Source organism: Neovison vison, chromosome 12 (assembly GCF_020171115.1).
Source record: "Neovison vison isolate M4711 chromosome 12, ASM_NN_V1, whole genome shotgun sequence".
NCBI lineage: Eukaryota > Metazoa > Chordata > Mammalia > Carnivora > Mustelidae > Neogale > Neogale vison.
Window position 1 is genome coordinate 79225802 of NC_058102.1, and position 16391 is coordinate 79242192.

General features: G+C 36.7%; 1 protein-coding gene across 6 annotated transcripts in view; it reads left to right on the plus strand.

The window, feature by feature from the left end:
• The window catches only part of PPHLN1 (periphilin 1), a 160860-nt gene that overhangs the window by 83966 nt on the left and 60503 nt on the right, over positions 1 to 16391 (plus strand). For all 6 annotated transcript variants that reach the window (XM_044228674.1, XM_044228671.1, XM_044228673.1 and 3 more), the window contains one exon: positions 4938 to 5054. In XM_044228674.1, the coding sequence (XP_044084609.1) occupies positions 4938 to 5054 (117 nt within the window). The remainder of the gene's footprint in view (positions 1 to 4937; positions 5055 to 16391) is intronic.

The window sequence follows — 16391 nt, forward strand, 5'->3', positions numbered from 1 at the left end:
TGTTCTTACCGCAAAGAAGAAATGGTAATTATGTGATGTGATGCAGGTGTTAGCATATGCCATGGTTGTAATTATTTTATAATTTTAAAAAGTAGATCTGTATCTCCATTTTATAGAGAAGTCTCAGAACTTAAATAATTTTCTGAAGATCATAGCTACTCCTATTTCATTCTTATTCCTACCTTCCAGTGTCTCAAAACATGTTGTACAGGTGATCCATGATTCTAATCCTTAATTTGCTCTTTCCATTTGCTCTTAGCAGTTAGAGGTTCTCTTCCCCAACCTCAGGTTGACTTTCCATAAATGTTGTTACTTGTATTCTCTTCTTTCTTCACTTTCCTGTTTTTCTGTCTTTGGTATATTTGGCTTTTCAGCAAGAGGAGACAGACGTCACCTGTGCTGTATTCAGGGAGTAGCTGCTTCACTGCCTCAAAGCAAAAAAGAAAAGAAAAACTTGTCTTTGTGACATGTTGTGTCTTTAGAACTTTCGCGGAAGTCTGAGGGATCTAGAATGCTGGTTTTGAATAGGAAAGCTTGATTAAAACTTTGGTTCTGCCTTACCATGTCAGGGGTGCTTTATCCCCTCAGAGACTGACTTGTTTTTATTGTCAGGTAGAAATGAAAGAAAAGACATAATAGTTGCCCATCCAACTCACTATGAATGTTTAAATTAGGATATATGAAATACTCATTTCTTCTGAAGTATAGTATAAATATAAGTTACAGCATTAGGACTTTGTGGTACATGTTAGTGGGAAGCAATCATAGTGAATTTTAGCAATTTCTTTTTTTTAGGATTTTATTTACTTGAGAGAGAGAGAGTGTGTGTGCACGAGCAGAGGGGAGAGGCAGAGGGAGAAACAGACTCCCAGCTGAGCAGGGAGTCCCTCGCTGGACTCTATCTCAACACCCTGAGATCATGGCCTGAGTCAAAGGCAGATGCTTAATCTCCAGACCCTCTTCTAAGACCTTTGCAGATAATGACTCATTTAATCCCCTTAATAATCCTGTCAGCCTTGCGTTTGTTTTTTCTTTTAATTAAATTAAGGTATAATGTGTTATTTGTTTCAGGGGTACAAGTTTGTGATTCATCAGTCTTACACAATTCACAGCGCTCACCGTAGCACATACCTACCCCAATGTCCATTACCCAACCACCCCATCCCTCCCGCTCCCCTCCCCTCCAGCAACCCTCAGTTTATTTCCTGAGATTAAGAGTATCTTATGGTTTTTCTCCCTCTCTGATTTCGTCTTGTTTCATTTTTCTCTCCCTTTCCCTATGGTCCTCTGTCTTGTTTCTCAAATTCCTTGTATCAGTGAGATCACATGATAATTGTCTTTCTCTGATTGACTTATTTCGCTTAGCATAATATCCTCTAGTTCCATCCATGTTGTTGCAAATGTCAAGAATTTGGTTTTTTGGTGGCTGCAGAATATTCCATTATGCGCGCACATGCGTGTGTGTATCACATCTTCTTTGTTCATTCATCTTTTGAAGAACATCTAGGCTCTTTCCATAGTCTGGCTGTTGTGGACATTGCTGCTATAAACATTAGGTGCACGTGCCACTTCGGATCACTACTTTTGTATCTTTAGGGTAAATACTCAGTAGTGCAATTGCTGGGTTGTAGGGTACTCTATTTTCAACTTTTTGAGGAACCTCCATACTGTTTTCCAGAGTGACTACACCAGCTTGCATTCCCACCAACAGTGTGAGAGGTTCCTCTTTCTAAAATTTTAGCTGTTTTTGACAGTAAAGTAGGTATTTTCATTTTTGTCTTAAAATGGAATCAGACTTTGAGAGTTTTAGATCTATGATCGTTTTAAGTATTGGGAAAGTACAGCCTGCTGTGTTCTTTGCCCAGGGTTACATGGCAGCGATGGGACACTTTTATCTAGATTTCCTGATTTGGTGGAGGGCTTTTTCTTTTAAGACGTTCTGGCTGCCCTCATGTAGGAATAATTTTTCAGAATTTGTTTTTTACTGTTAGAAGTTAATTTCAAATGAGTTTTTCAGCTGTATAGATTTAATGAAAGATGGATGGAAGATTTCAGCTGTAGAAGATTTTCTTTCATCTTTACTGGAGAGAACTTAACAATGTTTGTTTTATTTTTACTAACTTTCTCTTCAAAACAGATACCAAAAAATGGGGCATACATTTTTTTCTTTGATATATTCATACATATATTGTTGTTTATTCTAACTTAGTCTTTTTAACTTTTTAAAAAAGATTTTATTTATTTTATTTTATTTAAAAGAGAGACTGTGAGCAGGGAGGAGGACCAGGGAGAGAGGGAAAAAGCAGGTTCCCACCTGAGCGGGGATCTCAGTGTGAGGCTTGATACTAGGACCCAGTAATCATGACTTGAGCTGAAGGCAGATGCTAAAGGGACTGAGCCATCTAGGCACTCCTGTTTTTGTTTTGTTTTTTTTGTTATTAACTTAAAAAAAAAAAGATTTTATTATTTATTTGACAGATCATAAATAGGGAGAGAGGGGGAAACAGGCTCCTTGCTGAGCAGAGAGCCCGATGTGGGGCTCAATCACCGGACCCTGAGATCATGACCTGAGCCGAAGGCAGAGGCTTAACCCACTGAGCCACCCAGGCACCCTTGTTTTTTTTGTTTGTTTGTTTTACTTTTTAATCTATTATTAGGTAATAATGAGGTATTACTTCTACCTTTTTAACATTATGTGTGGATAGGGATTTAGAGTGACATATTTAGGCTTCTTCAGGAGCTGTGGAAACACTCTACGTACATACAGTGTTACTGTCTTTCAGCAAATATTATGGATGTCCAGCTGGTGGTTTGGTGAATTGAATAAGCTGTAGAAGGAGGTCAGGGGCCTTTGTCATGAGTTCCAGCTTAACATTTACTAGTGACTGGGCAAATCACTAGCTTTTAGACATTCACTTTTCTTGGTTTTTAAGTTAGGGTGATAAAGTCTGCCCTAACCACCTTCATGGAATTCCATTTAATTAAAATACTTTTTTAGGTGTGGATATAAAAGCACTTTATAAATGGTAGTATACTCTAATGTGGAGATTTTAAAGATTTACTTATTTTTATTTGAGAAAGAGAATGAGCGGGAGGCAGAGGGAGAGGAAGAGAGAATCCCAGGCAGACTGTGTTTAGTACAGAGCCTGATAGGGGGCTTGATGTCATGACCCTGAGATCACAACCCCAGCTGAAACCAAGAGTGCCACCCAGGTGCCCCTAATGTGAAGATTTTTAATGCCACTGTCATCCAGAGGAGGTATGTTTGGAATTAATGATGTGACTTTAAAGAAGATGTGGAGACAAAATTAGAGGTGAAAGACACAGTTGATGAAAATGTTTGCTCATAAAGTAGAATGTAATCAGAGCTACTATATGGGCCCAAGGAACAGATTTTTCTAATTTGGCTTAGTTTTTTGTTTGTTTGTTTGTTTTTCTTTTGAAAGAGAGGGAGAGGGACAGAGGGAGAGGGAGACAGAATCTTGAGCAGCTCCATGTCCATGCTCCATGGGGACTCGATATCCTAACCCTGAGATCATGAGCATAAGGGTCATGAACTCAAGAGTCAGACACTTTGAGACACCCAGATGTCCCTTGGCTTAGAAATTTTACATCTTACTCTGTTATGTAGGTCTGTAAACAGTATTATGGGAATCATGTGATCCAGAAAAAAAATTTATTTTCTTCATTTTTATGTTGACCTCATGAACTGATTGATCTTCAAATGTTTTACTATAACTGATTTGTATCAGTTAATATGGAAAAGAAAGAAAAACTGAAGTACCAAACTGTGTTAGGTACTTTCAGGTCTATTACTTCTCTTGATTCTCACAACTACTTTATAAAACAGTGAATATTATTAACATCTGCTTTGTAAATGAGGAACCAAAGTCTTCACAGTGTCATAAATTGTGCACATAATATCATTTACCTAGCAAGTGATGAATCTGGCATTCAAACCCAGGTCTGTCTGTAACTTGAAATTCCATACATTATTTGATATTGGGTATGGTTGAAGAAGGGAACCAGTAGAAGTATCAAAAAAATGAAATTTAAGGGACGCCTGGGTGGCTCAGTTGGTTGAGCAGCTGCCTTTGGCTCAGGTCATGATCCCAGTGTCCTGGGATCGAGTCCCGCATCTGGCTCCTTGCTCGGTGGGGAGCCGCTTCTCCCTCTGCCTCTGCTTCTGCCTGCCACTCTGTCTGCCTGTGCTCGCTCTCTCCCTCTCTCTCTCTGATAAATAAATAAAATCTTAAAAAAAAAAAAAGAAATTTAAGTGTATAAATATTGTGTAAAAAGTAGGATTTATATAAATTATTACAAATTATAAAAATGGCATATCTGACTTTTCTATTGCATTAGTTAGAAATTTACCTTGATATTTTGGCATTATTTATTTCATTGAATGTAATTCAAGATACATTGAAATCAGTATGATGGTCCTATATTAAATATTGTTAATATATTAGTTAACTGTCAGTATCTTTGTTCTTTAAGATGAATTTTTGCAGTTCTATATAAATGAATTTAGGAGTAAGAGCTAATCTGTATGGCCAAAAGGAATTATTGCTACTTAAAGAAATTCTGTGTTGAATATTTTTTAAAAAGCAAATAAAGAATGTACTTGTTATCTATATAAATTTGGAGGCTTACATGATTTTAAGGTAAGTGGGATATACTTCTTTTTATTATTAAAGATTTTATTTATTTGATAGTGAGCACAAGCAGGGGGAGTGGCAAGTGGAGAGAGAGGGTAAAGCAGGCTCCCTACAGATCTGGAAGCCCTATGTAGGGCTTGACTTCCAGGACCCTGGGATCATGACCTGGGCAAAGTCAGATGCTTAACTGACTGAGCCGCCCAAGTGCGACTTCTTTATGTATTGGAATTTTAAATCCTTTTGAGAATTTTAATAGAACTGTTCTTTCATTTTTATTAGGTGTTAGACAAACCCAGTAGGCTAACTGAAAAGGAACTTGCTGAGGCTGCAAGCAAGTGGGCTGCTGAGAAGCTAGAGAAGGCAGATGAGAGTAACTTACCTGAAATTGAGTATGAGGTAAGCCATAATTTCCCCTTGATGTTTCGCATGAAGAATTTTGTCTGGGTTTTAAATTATGGGTGGGAAATATTTGATTTGTTCTCGTACTTTAAAATAAACCTGGAGAAAATAGCTTCATGGATTACATACATTTGCCACACAGAGTAATAATATGAATATGAATGATTCTGAGTTCAGTAATTAAACTATACCGGAATTTCTCCAGTAGTTTAGAACTGATAGAATAGAAAAAATAGGGAATATAAGGAAAATGCATCATTTATCCTTCTTTTATGGGTTTTGCTGTTAAAAGTATCTCTAGAAATCATGCTAAGCCCCTGGTCATAAACCAGTGAATTCAGAATAAAAATCTATTTAGATGTTTGATCTTGGGCTATATTTATATCACATTTTATATCTATGCAAATTATCTCATAAATATCCCAAGAAATGAGATGACACATTGTTTGAGTTAATGGTGATCTTTGATGAGTCTTGAGTACCAAAAGATGAGAGCATTTATGGGTCCATAGAATACTATTTATGCATTTTTGCATTAAAGCATTTGAAAATGAACTCAGACTTTTCTATATAACCTAGCACATCTCTCACAGGGAAATATAGATGTTTCATTAGCATGGTGCTAAAGGGATTAATTTAGTATGATGGGCAGAGAATATATAAATCTCTATACCATGATAGATTATGTAGATTTGAAGATTTCTGGCTTTTCAAAACATTTTAAGATACGTTTTATAGAATGTCCTTTAATAAAATGGATCCAGCATTAGAATTTGATATAAAATGTATATACCTACATAAATCTTTATGTACCTGCAAAAATCCTTTCCAAAATAATTAATGTACATGGCCCATAGAAAGTACAAACCACTACAGACCCTATCAGTACCTACACAAATAAAGCCTCTCTTTTTTAAAATGCTGATCTGTCATTTAGGTATCAATTATTCTCAAATAGGTCAGGGTTTCCTTGTTGTTGTACCTGTAATGGTAGGTATTTATACATATTCTTGAGTGACTATATCAACACCATCTAGCTGTCCCTTTTTGGCACCTTTCCAGCACTGTTTAAAAGCATGAACAATAAAGTAATTTATAGGGCCATTTTGTTTTTTTTCTAAATACTTAGAATAGTGGCTTTTATATTAATAATAATAATAGGTCTGTATACTTCAAAATTGCTGTTTTGGAAAGCTGATAATTTTTTTCAGAGTACTTAAAAACTTCCGAAAATATCACTTTCTTGTTTGCTTTAATACTCTCCAGTTAACAAGCTTTAAGATATATTCATCTTCTATTTGCAAACGACATATCAGATAAAGGGCTAGTATTCAAAATCTGTAAAGAACTTATCAGACTCAACACCCACAGAACAAATAATCCAATCAAGAAGTGGGCAGAGGACATGAACAGACATTTCTACAAAGAAGACATCCAGATGGCCAACAGACACATGAGAAAGTGCTCCACATCACTTGGTATCAGGGAAATACAAACCAATACCACAATGAGATACTACCACCTCACCCCAGTCAGAATGGCTAAAATTAATAAGGCAGGAAATCACAGATTCTGGCGAGGATGCAGAGAAAGGGGAACCCTCCTACACTGTTGGTGGGAATGCAAGTTGGTGCAACCACTCTGGAAAACAGCATGGAGGTTCCTCAAAAAGTTGTAAATAGAGCTACCCTACCACCCAGAAATTGCACTACTGGGTATTTAACCTAAAGATGCAAATGTAGTGATCTGAAAGGGCATGTGCACCCGAATGTTTATAGCAGCAATGCCCACAATAGCCAAACTGGAAAGAACCTAGATGTCCATGAACAGATAAATGGTTAAATTAGATGTGGGGTATATATACAACGGAATACTATGCAGCCATCAAAAGAAATGAAATCTTGCCATTTGCGACAACGTGGATGGAACTAGAGGGTATTATGCTTAGTGAAATAAGTCAATCAGAGAAAGACAATTATCATATGATCTCCCTGATACGAGGAAGTTGAGAGGCAAAGTGGCGGGTTTGGGGAGTAGGGAAGGAAAAAAGGAAACAAGATGGGATTGGGAGGGAGACAAACCATAAGAGACTCTTCCTTTTTTTTTTTTTTTAAAGATTTTATTTATTTATTTGACAGACAGAGATCACAAGTAGGCAGAGAGGCAGGCAGACAGAGGAGGAAGCAGGCTCCCCGCTGAGCAGAGAGCCCGATGTGGGGCTCAATCCCAGGGCCCTGAGATCATGCATGACCTGAGCCGAAGGCAGAGGCTTTAACTCACTGAGCCACCAGGCGCCCCCATAAGAGACTCTTAATCTCACAAAAGAAACTGAGGGTTGCGGTGGGGGGTGGGGAGAGGGGAATAGGGAGAGGGTGGTTGGGTTATGGACACTGGGGAAAGTATGTGCTAGGTATGGTGAGTGCTGTGAAGTGTGTAAACCTGGTGATTTACAGACCTGTACCCCTGGGGCTGATAATACATTATATGTTAATAAAAAATAAAAAATTTTTAAAAAGATATATTCATCTTCCCCATCATTTTTATACCTCTTAATTGGGGGAAAAAGAGAACAAGAGTCCTCACTATCAACCTTCCCCAGATTTTAAATATTTTACTTATTGCTTGAGTGGATCTTGAGTCTTAACAGTCAGTGACATTGAATCTAGAAAGACTTTCTTTTTAACCTCCTTATTTTTTATTTTGAATTAATAAGTAAAAAACAGTAAAAATCTGTAAGTGGGATGATAGGTCAGCCATGATGTTTTGTTGAACCAAAGGCAAGGTAAGTGAGGGTAGGATTGAGATCTCTTTGATATGTTTGTTACAGGGTATACATCATTAATGTTGAGCAACAACATCAATTTCATAGCACTGTCTACAATGTTTTTCAAGTTATAGCACTGTCTACAATGTTTTTCAAGTTAGTTTGATACTTTCTTATACTGGAAATAAAGCATTTGGGAAATTTTTATGATTTTCTTTTATTTAAAAACCTAATCCCACCTGTGATTTATTAACATTTTGCTCAGATAGTAACTTTTGTTCTCTGTCAGTCTTTACATAGTTACTCTTTTCTGTGATCTATGCTTTTTGAGAAATAGAATTTTGACTTTGATTCTGTAAACTTGTATCTGATTTGATAGAATAAACTGGAAGGAAAAAAGGACTTTGGTGCTAGGAAAGAGATTGGCATAATACTGTGTGTGTGTGTGTGTGTGTGTGTGTGTGTTTAAATGTACTTGTGACAGTATTTTTTTTTATGGGGTTTTTTAAAAAGTTTTTTTTAAAAGATTTTATTTATCTGAGAGGGAGAGAGGGATTGAATGAGTGGGGAAAGGGGCAAAGGGAGAAGCAGATTCCCCGCAGAGCTGGGAGTTTGATGTGGTACTCGATACCAGGACCCTGGGATCATGACCTGAGTTGAAGGCAGATTTTTTTAAAAATTAATTTATTTATTTGACAGATAGAGAGTACAAGTAGGCAGAGCAGTAGGCAGAGGGAGAAGCAGACTCCCCGCTGAGCAGGGAGTCCGATGTGGGGCTCCATCCCAGGACCCTGGGATCATGACCTAAGCCGAAGGCAGTCGCTTAACAGACTGAGCCACTCAGGCACCCCTGAAGGCAGATGTTTAACCAACTGAGCCACCCAGGTGCCCTGAAGATTTTTTTTTTTTAAAAGATTTTATTTATTTATTTGACAGAGAGAGATCACAAGTAGACAGAGAGGCAGGCAGAGAGAGAGAGGGAAGCAGGCTCCCTGCTGAGCAGAGAGCCCGATGTGGGACTCGATCCCAGGACTCCGAGATCATGACCTGAGCCGAAGGCAGCGGCTTAACCCACTGAGCCACCCAGGCGCCCCTGAAGATTTTTTTTTTAAAGGAATCTCTACACCCAGCCTGGGGCTCAAACAAAGCAACACTGAGATCAAGAGCTACATGCTCTACCAACTGAGCCAGCCATGCAGTTCTTTCTGTAAGTTACTTAAGTAATCGTCCATGTACTTCAGAAACATTGTGTAGGTTCATTTTTATGACTGGAGAGAGATTAAATATTTTTTTTTCCAGTTTATCTTCTCTTGTTGCCATGAATATAATTTTAAGCAATTCATTTGGGAGACCATGTAGTTTACAGAAAGTTCAGTGAAACTGAAGATACATTCAGTGATATACTTAAATATTTGGGGATGTTGTAATTCAATCTACTGTTTAGTTTTGTACTTTTACCTTTTGGACTCTAATAGTATGTGCTAGAAAACTAATTCTAGGGAGTCTTTATGATCTGAGGGTGGAAAAGAGTATTAGCCATTATGTTTGGGAAATGGTAGCCTTAAAAGAGGTAGGTTATTTTAATATTGCAGCACTTGACAGAGATTTTAGTATGTTAATATGCTCATCAGTGGTCTGTGAAGGAAAATAAATAATAAATTTTGTATAATTTAGTAGACTTGACTATGAAATTTTTCGCAGTGCATATTTTAGGAGTAGTATTTTAAGTTACATATTTTCAGAAAATAGTACCATACTGGCTTTCTCCTAGTTTGCTTAAATTCACTCAGTACTCATTCTGCATGAGTACTTGTGTCAAACAGTGCATTAGCGACACCATCCAAGCTGTCTGGAAGCTTGCAGTCAAGTTTTGTAGTGACATAATTTACCATCCTCAAACTTTTGACTGTAAGAATAAAAAGCAGATAACTTGGAGGCAGTACCTGTCCCAGTAGAACAGGTTGATTCTTCTTATAGAAGAAAATTTTGACATTTTTCTTAAGTGTGAATATATGATTTATGTGGTTTCCACATATGAAGTGTCATTTTCTACTTCAGTATCACTGCTTATTCTTTCTGCAGTGTAGAGTATCCATTCTTCATGGCCTTTCTAACATATTCATTCAGTGCAATCAGTAGTGTTTGACATAAGACTCAAGATCTCTCTTGATTCTGTTTTCTTCTCCTTCCTGTTTAAAATTTTATGCTGCTTCGTTACCAATGAACTTATTATTGCCCTTATTAAAAATACTGTTTTTACTTGTCTTGTTATATATACACTGAGTGCATCTCAGGCACTTGTCTTGTTTTCCCTCTACAGTATCCTTAATTCTATATGTCTAATTAGTTTAATTAAATTCAATTGTTAATAAACCCTTTTAGTATCAGTTCAAGTTATTTTTCTCTTCTTGCTGTTTATTTTCCAAAAACACATGTCTGCTCTGATGTGCTTTCTGTCCTCATCACTTTAAATTTTTGTGTGTCGCCCTGGAATTATGATGAAACCCGAAATTCCTATTTTCAGTGTACTTTAAACTTAAACAGTTCTTTTTTTTTTTTTCCCCCATTAGCCTTATTAAAATGGAATCTAGTGGCAGATTTTGATCTTGGGATTTAGTCAGAACTGGTAGTATAAATAATCCAACTTCCTTAACATCATTCAAAACTAATTGTTGTTTGCTTGCTATTAAAAGCATGATATTGATACTGGGGTTTCTATCTTGAATACCTTTAACATAAAGTTTACAATCTTAACCATTTTTAAGTGCATAGTTTAGTGGTATTAAATACATTAGCATTAGTGTACAGCCATCTCCCCACCATTCATTCTCATAACTCTTTTCACTTTGCAAAACAGAAACTGTACCCATTAAATGATAACTCCCCAAAGCAATTTATCAGTTGATCTTCCCAGCTCTGGCAACCACCATTATGTTTTCTACCATTAAAAATTTTTTTTATTAACACATAATGTATTATTTGCCTCAGGGGCACAGTTCTGTGAATCATCAGTCTTACACAATTCACAGCACTTGCCATAGCACATACCCTCCCCAATGTCCATCACCCAGCCACCCCATCTCTCCCTAACATTAAGATTGTGACTACTCTAAGTACCTCATATAAGTGGAATTGTAAGTATTTATCGTCTGTGATTGGCTTTTTCAGTTTGTGTAATGTCCTCAAGGATCATCCATGTTGTAGCATATCACAGAATTTCCTTCCTTATTGAAGCTCAGTAATATTCCATTGTGTGTATGTACCACATTTTGCTTATCCATTCATCTGTCAGTAGATACTTGGATTGCTTCTACACTTAGCTGTTGTGAATAATGCTGCTATGAACATGGATATCCAAATATCTTTGAGACCCTGCTTTCAGTTCTTTTGAATATGTATTCAGAAGTGGAATTCCTGGGGGCGCCTGGGTGGCTCAGTGGTTAAAGCCTCTGCCTTCAGCTCAGGTCATAATCTTAGGGTCCTGGGATCAAGTTCTGCATTGGGCTCTCTGCCCAGCAGGGAGCCTGTCTCCTCCTCCTCCTCTCTCTCTCTCTGCCTGCCTCTCTGCCTACTTGTGATCTGCCTGTCCAAAAAAAAAAAAATCTTAAAAAAAAAAAAAGTGGAATTCCTGGATCATCTGGTAATTGTATTTTTAATTTTTTAAGGAACTTCCATACTGTCTTCCACAATAACTGTACTATTTTATATTCCCACCAACAGTACGCAAGAGTTTCTAATTGCTCCACATCCTCACCATCACTTACAGTTTTCTGGGTTTTGGCTAGTAGCCACCCTGATGGGTGTGAGGTCGTATCTCATTATAGCTTTGATTTGCATTTCACTAATGACTAGTGTTGTTTTCCCTTGTGCTTAATGGTCATCCATATATCTTCTTTGAAGAAATGTGTATTTAAGTCTATTGCTTATTTTTTTTTCTCTTTCTTTCTCCATTTTTTTTTTTTTTTTTAGTTTGGCTGTTTATTTATTTTTTTTCCCAATTTATTTATTTTCAGAAAAACAGTATTCATTATTTTTTCACCACACCCAGTGCTCCATGCAAGCTGTGCCCTCTATAATACCCACCACCTGGTACCCCAACCTCCCACCCACCCGCCACTTCAAACCCCTCAGATTGTTTTTCAGAGTCCATAGTCTCTCATGGTTCATCTCCCCAATGTCCATAACCCTACCAAAAGCACATACCCTCCCCAATGTCCATAACCCTACCCCCCTTCTCCCAACCCCCCTCCCCCCAGCAACCCACAGTTTGTTTCGTGAGATTAAGAGTCACTTATGGTTTGTCTCCCTCCCTATCCCATCTTGCTTCATGGATTCTTCTCCTACCCACCTAAGCCCCCATGTTGCATCACCACCTCCTCATATCAGGGAGATCATATGATAGTTGTCTTTCTCTGCTTGACTTATTTCGCTAAGCATGATACGCTCTAGTTCCATCCATGTTGTCGCAAATGGCAAGATTTCGTTTCTTTTGATGGCTGCATAGTATTCCATTGTGTATATATACCACATCTTCTTGATCCATTCATCTGTTGATGGACATCTAGGTTATTTTTTTTGTTTCCTTGAGGTTGAGTTTTAGAAGTTTTCTGTATATTCTATACCTAATCCCTTATCAGATATATGATTTGCAAATATTTCTCCCATTCTGTGGGCTACCTTCTTACTCTGTTAATAGTGCTATTTGATAAGCATTAAGCTTAATCATTAAGTCCAGTTTTTCTATTTTTTCTTTTGTTACCTGTACCTTTGATGTCTTGAAGAAGAAATCAGTGGCCAGTCTAAAGTCACGAAGCTTTTGTCCTGTGTTTTCTTCTAAGAGTTTTATTATTTTAGGTCCTACATTTAGGTCCTTGTTCCATTATGAGTTAATTTTTATATATGGTATTAGGATAGGGTCCAGCTTCATTCTTTTGCATGTTGATATCCAGTTTTTCAGTATCATCTGTTGAAAGGGGTGTAGTTTTCCCATTGTATGGTCTTGGCATCCTTGTTAAAAAACATTTAACATGTATGTGACTTCTGGGCTCTTTTCTATTCCAGTGGTTTATATGTTTGTCTTTATTCCAGTATTACACTGATTTGATTAAAGTAGCTTGGTGGTAAGATTTGAAATCAGAAAGTGTAGGTCTTCTGCTTTTGCTCTTTTTCAAGGCTTATTTTAGGTGTCCTGGGTCCCTTCAGATTCCTTATGAATTTTAGTAGAGGGTTTTTTTTTCCTTATTTCTGTAAAAAATGGCATTGGTATTTTGGTAGGGAGTGCCTTGAAAATGTAGATTGCTTTGGGTATTATTGACATTTTAATAATATTAAGTTTTTGCAGTGTGTGCACATGGGATGTGTTTTCATTTATGTTTTATTTCAGCAGTGTTTTTATAGTTTTCATTATACAAATTTTTCATCTCCTTGGTTAACTCCTAAATTTTGTCCTTTTTGATGCTCTCGTAAGAGGAATTCTTCTGTGATTTACTTTTTAAATTATTTTGTTGTTCATCTACAGAAATGCAGTTAATTTTTACCTGTTGAGTTTGTATCTTGCTACTTTGCTGAATTCATTTATATTGTGTGTGTGTGTGTGTGTGTGTGTGTAATCTTTAGGGTTTTCTACATATAAGGTCATATCTGCAAAAAGAGAATTTTATTATTCCTTTCTAATTTGCATACCCCTTCTCCTCTCTCCACTCCTTCCCTAACTGTTCTGACTAAAACTCCCAGTACTGTTTTGCATAGAAGTGGTGAAAGCAGGGATCCTTGCCTTGTCCCTAATCTTAAAGAAAGATCAGTGTTTCAGTATTGAGTATGAGGCTAGCTGTGGGTTTTTCATATATGGCTTTTATTATGCAGTTTACTTCTAGTCCTAGTTTGTTGAATATCATCATGAAAGGGTGTTAAATTTTGTCAAATGCTTCTTCCATATGAATTCAGGTGATTGTGTAGATTTTTCCCCATCATTCTGTTGATGTAGAGTATTACATTGATCAGTTTTCCTGTGTTGAACTATCCCTTGCATTTCAGGAATAAATCCCACTTGCGCATGATGCATAATCCTTTTAATATGCTGCTGAACGCTTTTTGCTAGTGTTTTGTTGAGATTTTTGGCGTCAGTGTTCCTAAGGGATATCAGACTATGTAGCTTTTGTTGTAATGTCTTTGGCTGGCTTTGGTTTCGAGGTAATAATGTCCCCTTAGAATGAATTAGGAAGTGTTCCTTCCTCTTCAGTTTTTTTGGAAGAGTTTTAAAAGGCTTGATATTAGTTCTTTAAATTTTTGGTAGAGCTTATTATCAGTGAAGCCATTAGATTCATGGCTTTTCTTTGTTGGGAGATTTTTTTTTTTTTTAAAGATTTTATTTATTTATTTGAAATAGAGAGAGAGATCACAAGTATGCAGAGAGGCAGGCAGAGAGAGGGAGAAGCAGACTCCCTGCTGAGCAGAGAGCCCGATGCGGGCCTCCATCCCTGGATCCTGGGGTCATGACCCGAGCCGAAGGCAGAGGCTTAACCCACTGAGCCACCCAGGCACCCTGTTGGGAGATTTTTGATTACTGATGTCAATTTCCTTAGAAGTTACAAGTCTATTTAGATTTTCTATTTCTTCTTGACTTAGTCTTGGTAGGTTTTGTATTTCTAGGAATTGTCCATTTTATTTATCCTGTTAGTCAGCATGCAGTTGTTCTTAATATTCTCTTAATAATCCTTATTTCTTTACAGTTGGTAGTAATGTTCACACTTTCATTTTTGATTTTAGTAATTTGAGTCTTCTCTTTTTTTTTCCCTTGGTCCTTCCAGCTAAAGGTTTGTCAATCATGATCTTTTCGAAGAACCAGCTTTTCATTTCTTTGATTTTTTTTTTCTTTTCTTTTCTTTCTTTCTTTTTTTTTTTTTAAGATTTTATTTATTTATTTGACAGAGAGGGACACAGCAAGAGAGGGAACAGAAGCAGGGGGAGTGGCAGGGGGAGAAGCAGGCTTTCTGCCGAGCAGGGAGCCCAATACGGGGCTCGATCCCAACCAGGACCCTGGGATCATGACCTGAGCTGAAGGCAGAGGCTTAGAAGACAGACACTTAACAACTGAGCCTCCCAGGTGCCCCATGATTTTTTTCTCGTTTTCTATTTATTTCATTTACCTATGCTCTAATCTTTATTTCTTTCCTTCCGCTAGCTTTGGGTTTCGTTCTGTTTTTTCTAGTTCCTTAAGTTGTGAAGTTAGGTTATTGATTTGAGTTTGTTCTTGTTTTTTTTAATATAAGTGTTTATAGCCATTAATTTCCCTCTTAGCACTGGTTTGCTGCTTCTCCTAAGTTTTTATACATTGTGTTTTCACTTTCTTTGTCTCTAAGTATTTTCCTACTTTTCATGTGATTTCTTCTTTGGCTTATTGCTTGTTTAAAATTGTGTTGTTCAATTTCCACAATTTTATGAATTTTCCAGTTTAGTTTTTTAAATTTATTGACATTTTATATATGGCCTAACACTTAAGTCTGTTGAAATATTGTCTCATGCACTTGAGAATATATTCTGTTTTTGTTGGATAGCGTGACGTTTGTCTGTTAGATCTACTTTGTGGATTGTCTTGTTTAAGTCCTCTGTTTCCTTACTTTTATCTGATTTTTCTTTCCATTATTGTGACAAGGGGACTGAAGTCTTCAACTGTTACTGTATAACTATTATTTCTCCTTTAAGTTCTGGCATTTTTTACTTCATATATTTTGATGCTGTGTCATTAGGTCATTAGATACTTGTAATTGTTAAATCTTCTTGCTGCATTGAACCTTTTATTAATATATAATACCTTGTCTCTTGTAACATTTTTTGATTTAAAGTCTGTTTTGACTGATACTGGTATAGCCACACCTACTTTTTTTTAAGTTACTATTTGCATGGAATATCTTTTTCCATCCTTTTACTTTCAACATGTTGTGTCTCTGAGTCTGGAGTAAGTCTCTTGTAGACAGTATATTGTTGGGTCATGTGTTTTTATCCGTTCTGCCAATCTTTGTCCTTTGATTGGAGGGTTTAATCCATTAAAACTTAATTAATTACTGAGAAGAAGGGCTTCTATCATTGGGCTATTTGTTTTTTACATGCCATGTAATTGTCCCTCATTTCCTGCATTCAAATTGTCCCTCATTTCCTGCATTCTTATATTCTTTTGTTTAATTGATTTTGTGGGGGACGGGTAGTGAAATGTTAGATTCTTTCTTAATTTCTTTTTGTACATGTTCCATGCGTATTATTTTTGTGGTTACTACAAGGATTACATTATATCCTAAAGTTATACGCTAATTTGTATTTATATCAGTCTAAATTCAATAATACACAAAAACTCTGCTCCTCTACAATTCCATCTCTACCCCTTTTAGTTTTTGATGTCACAAAATTATATCTTTTTATACATTATGTGCCCCAAAACATAAACTAATAATTCTTTTAAATGCAGTAGTCTCTTGAGTTATCTAGAAAACAAAATTTGGAGTTATAGTAATACTAGCTTTTTCTTTTTCGTTTTTTTTTTAAGTGGGCTCCACACCCACCATAGAGCCCAGTGCAGG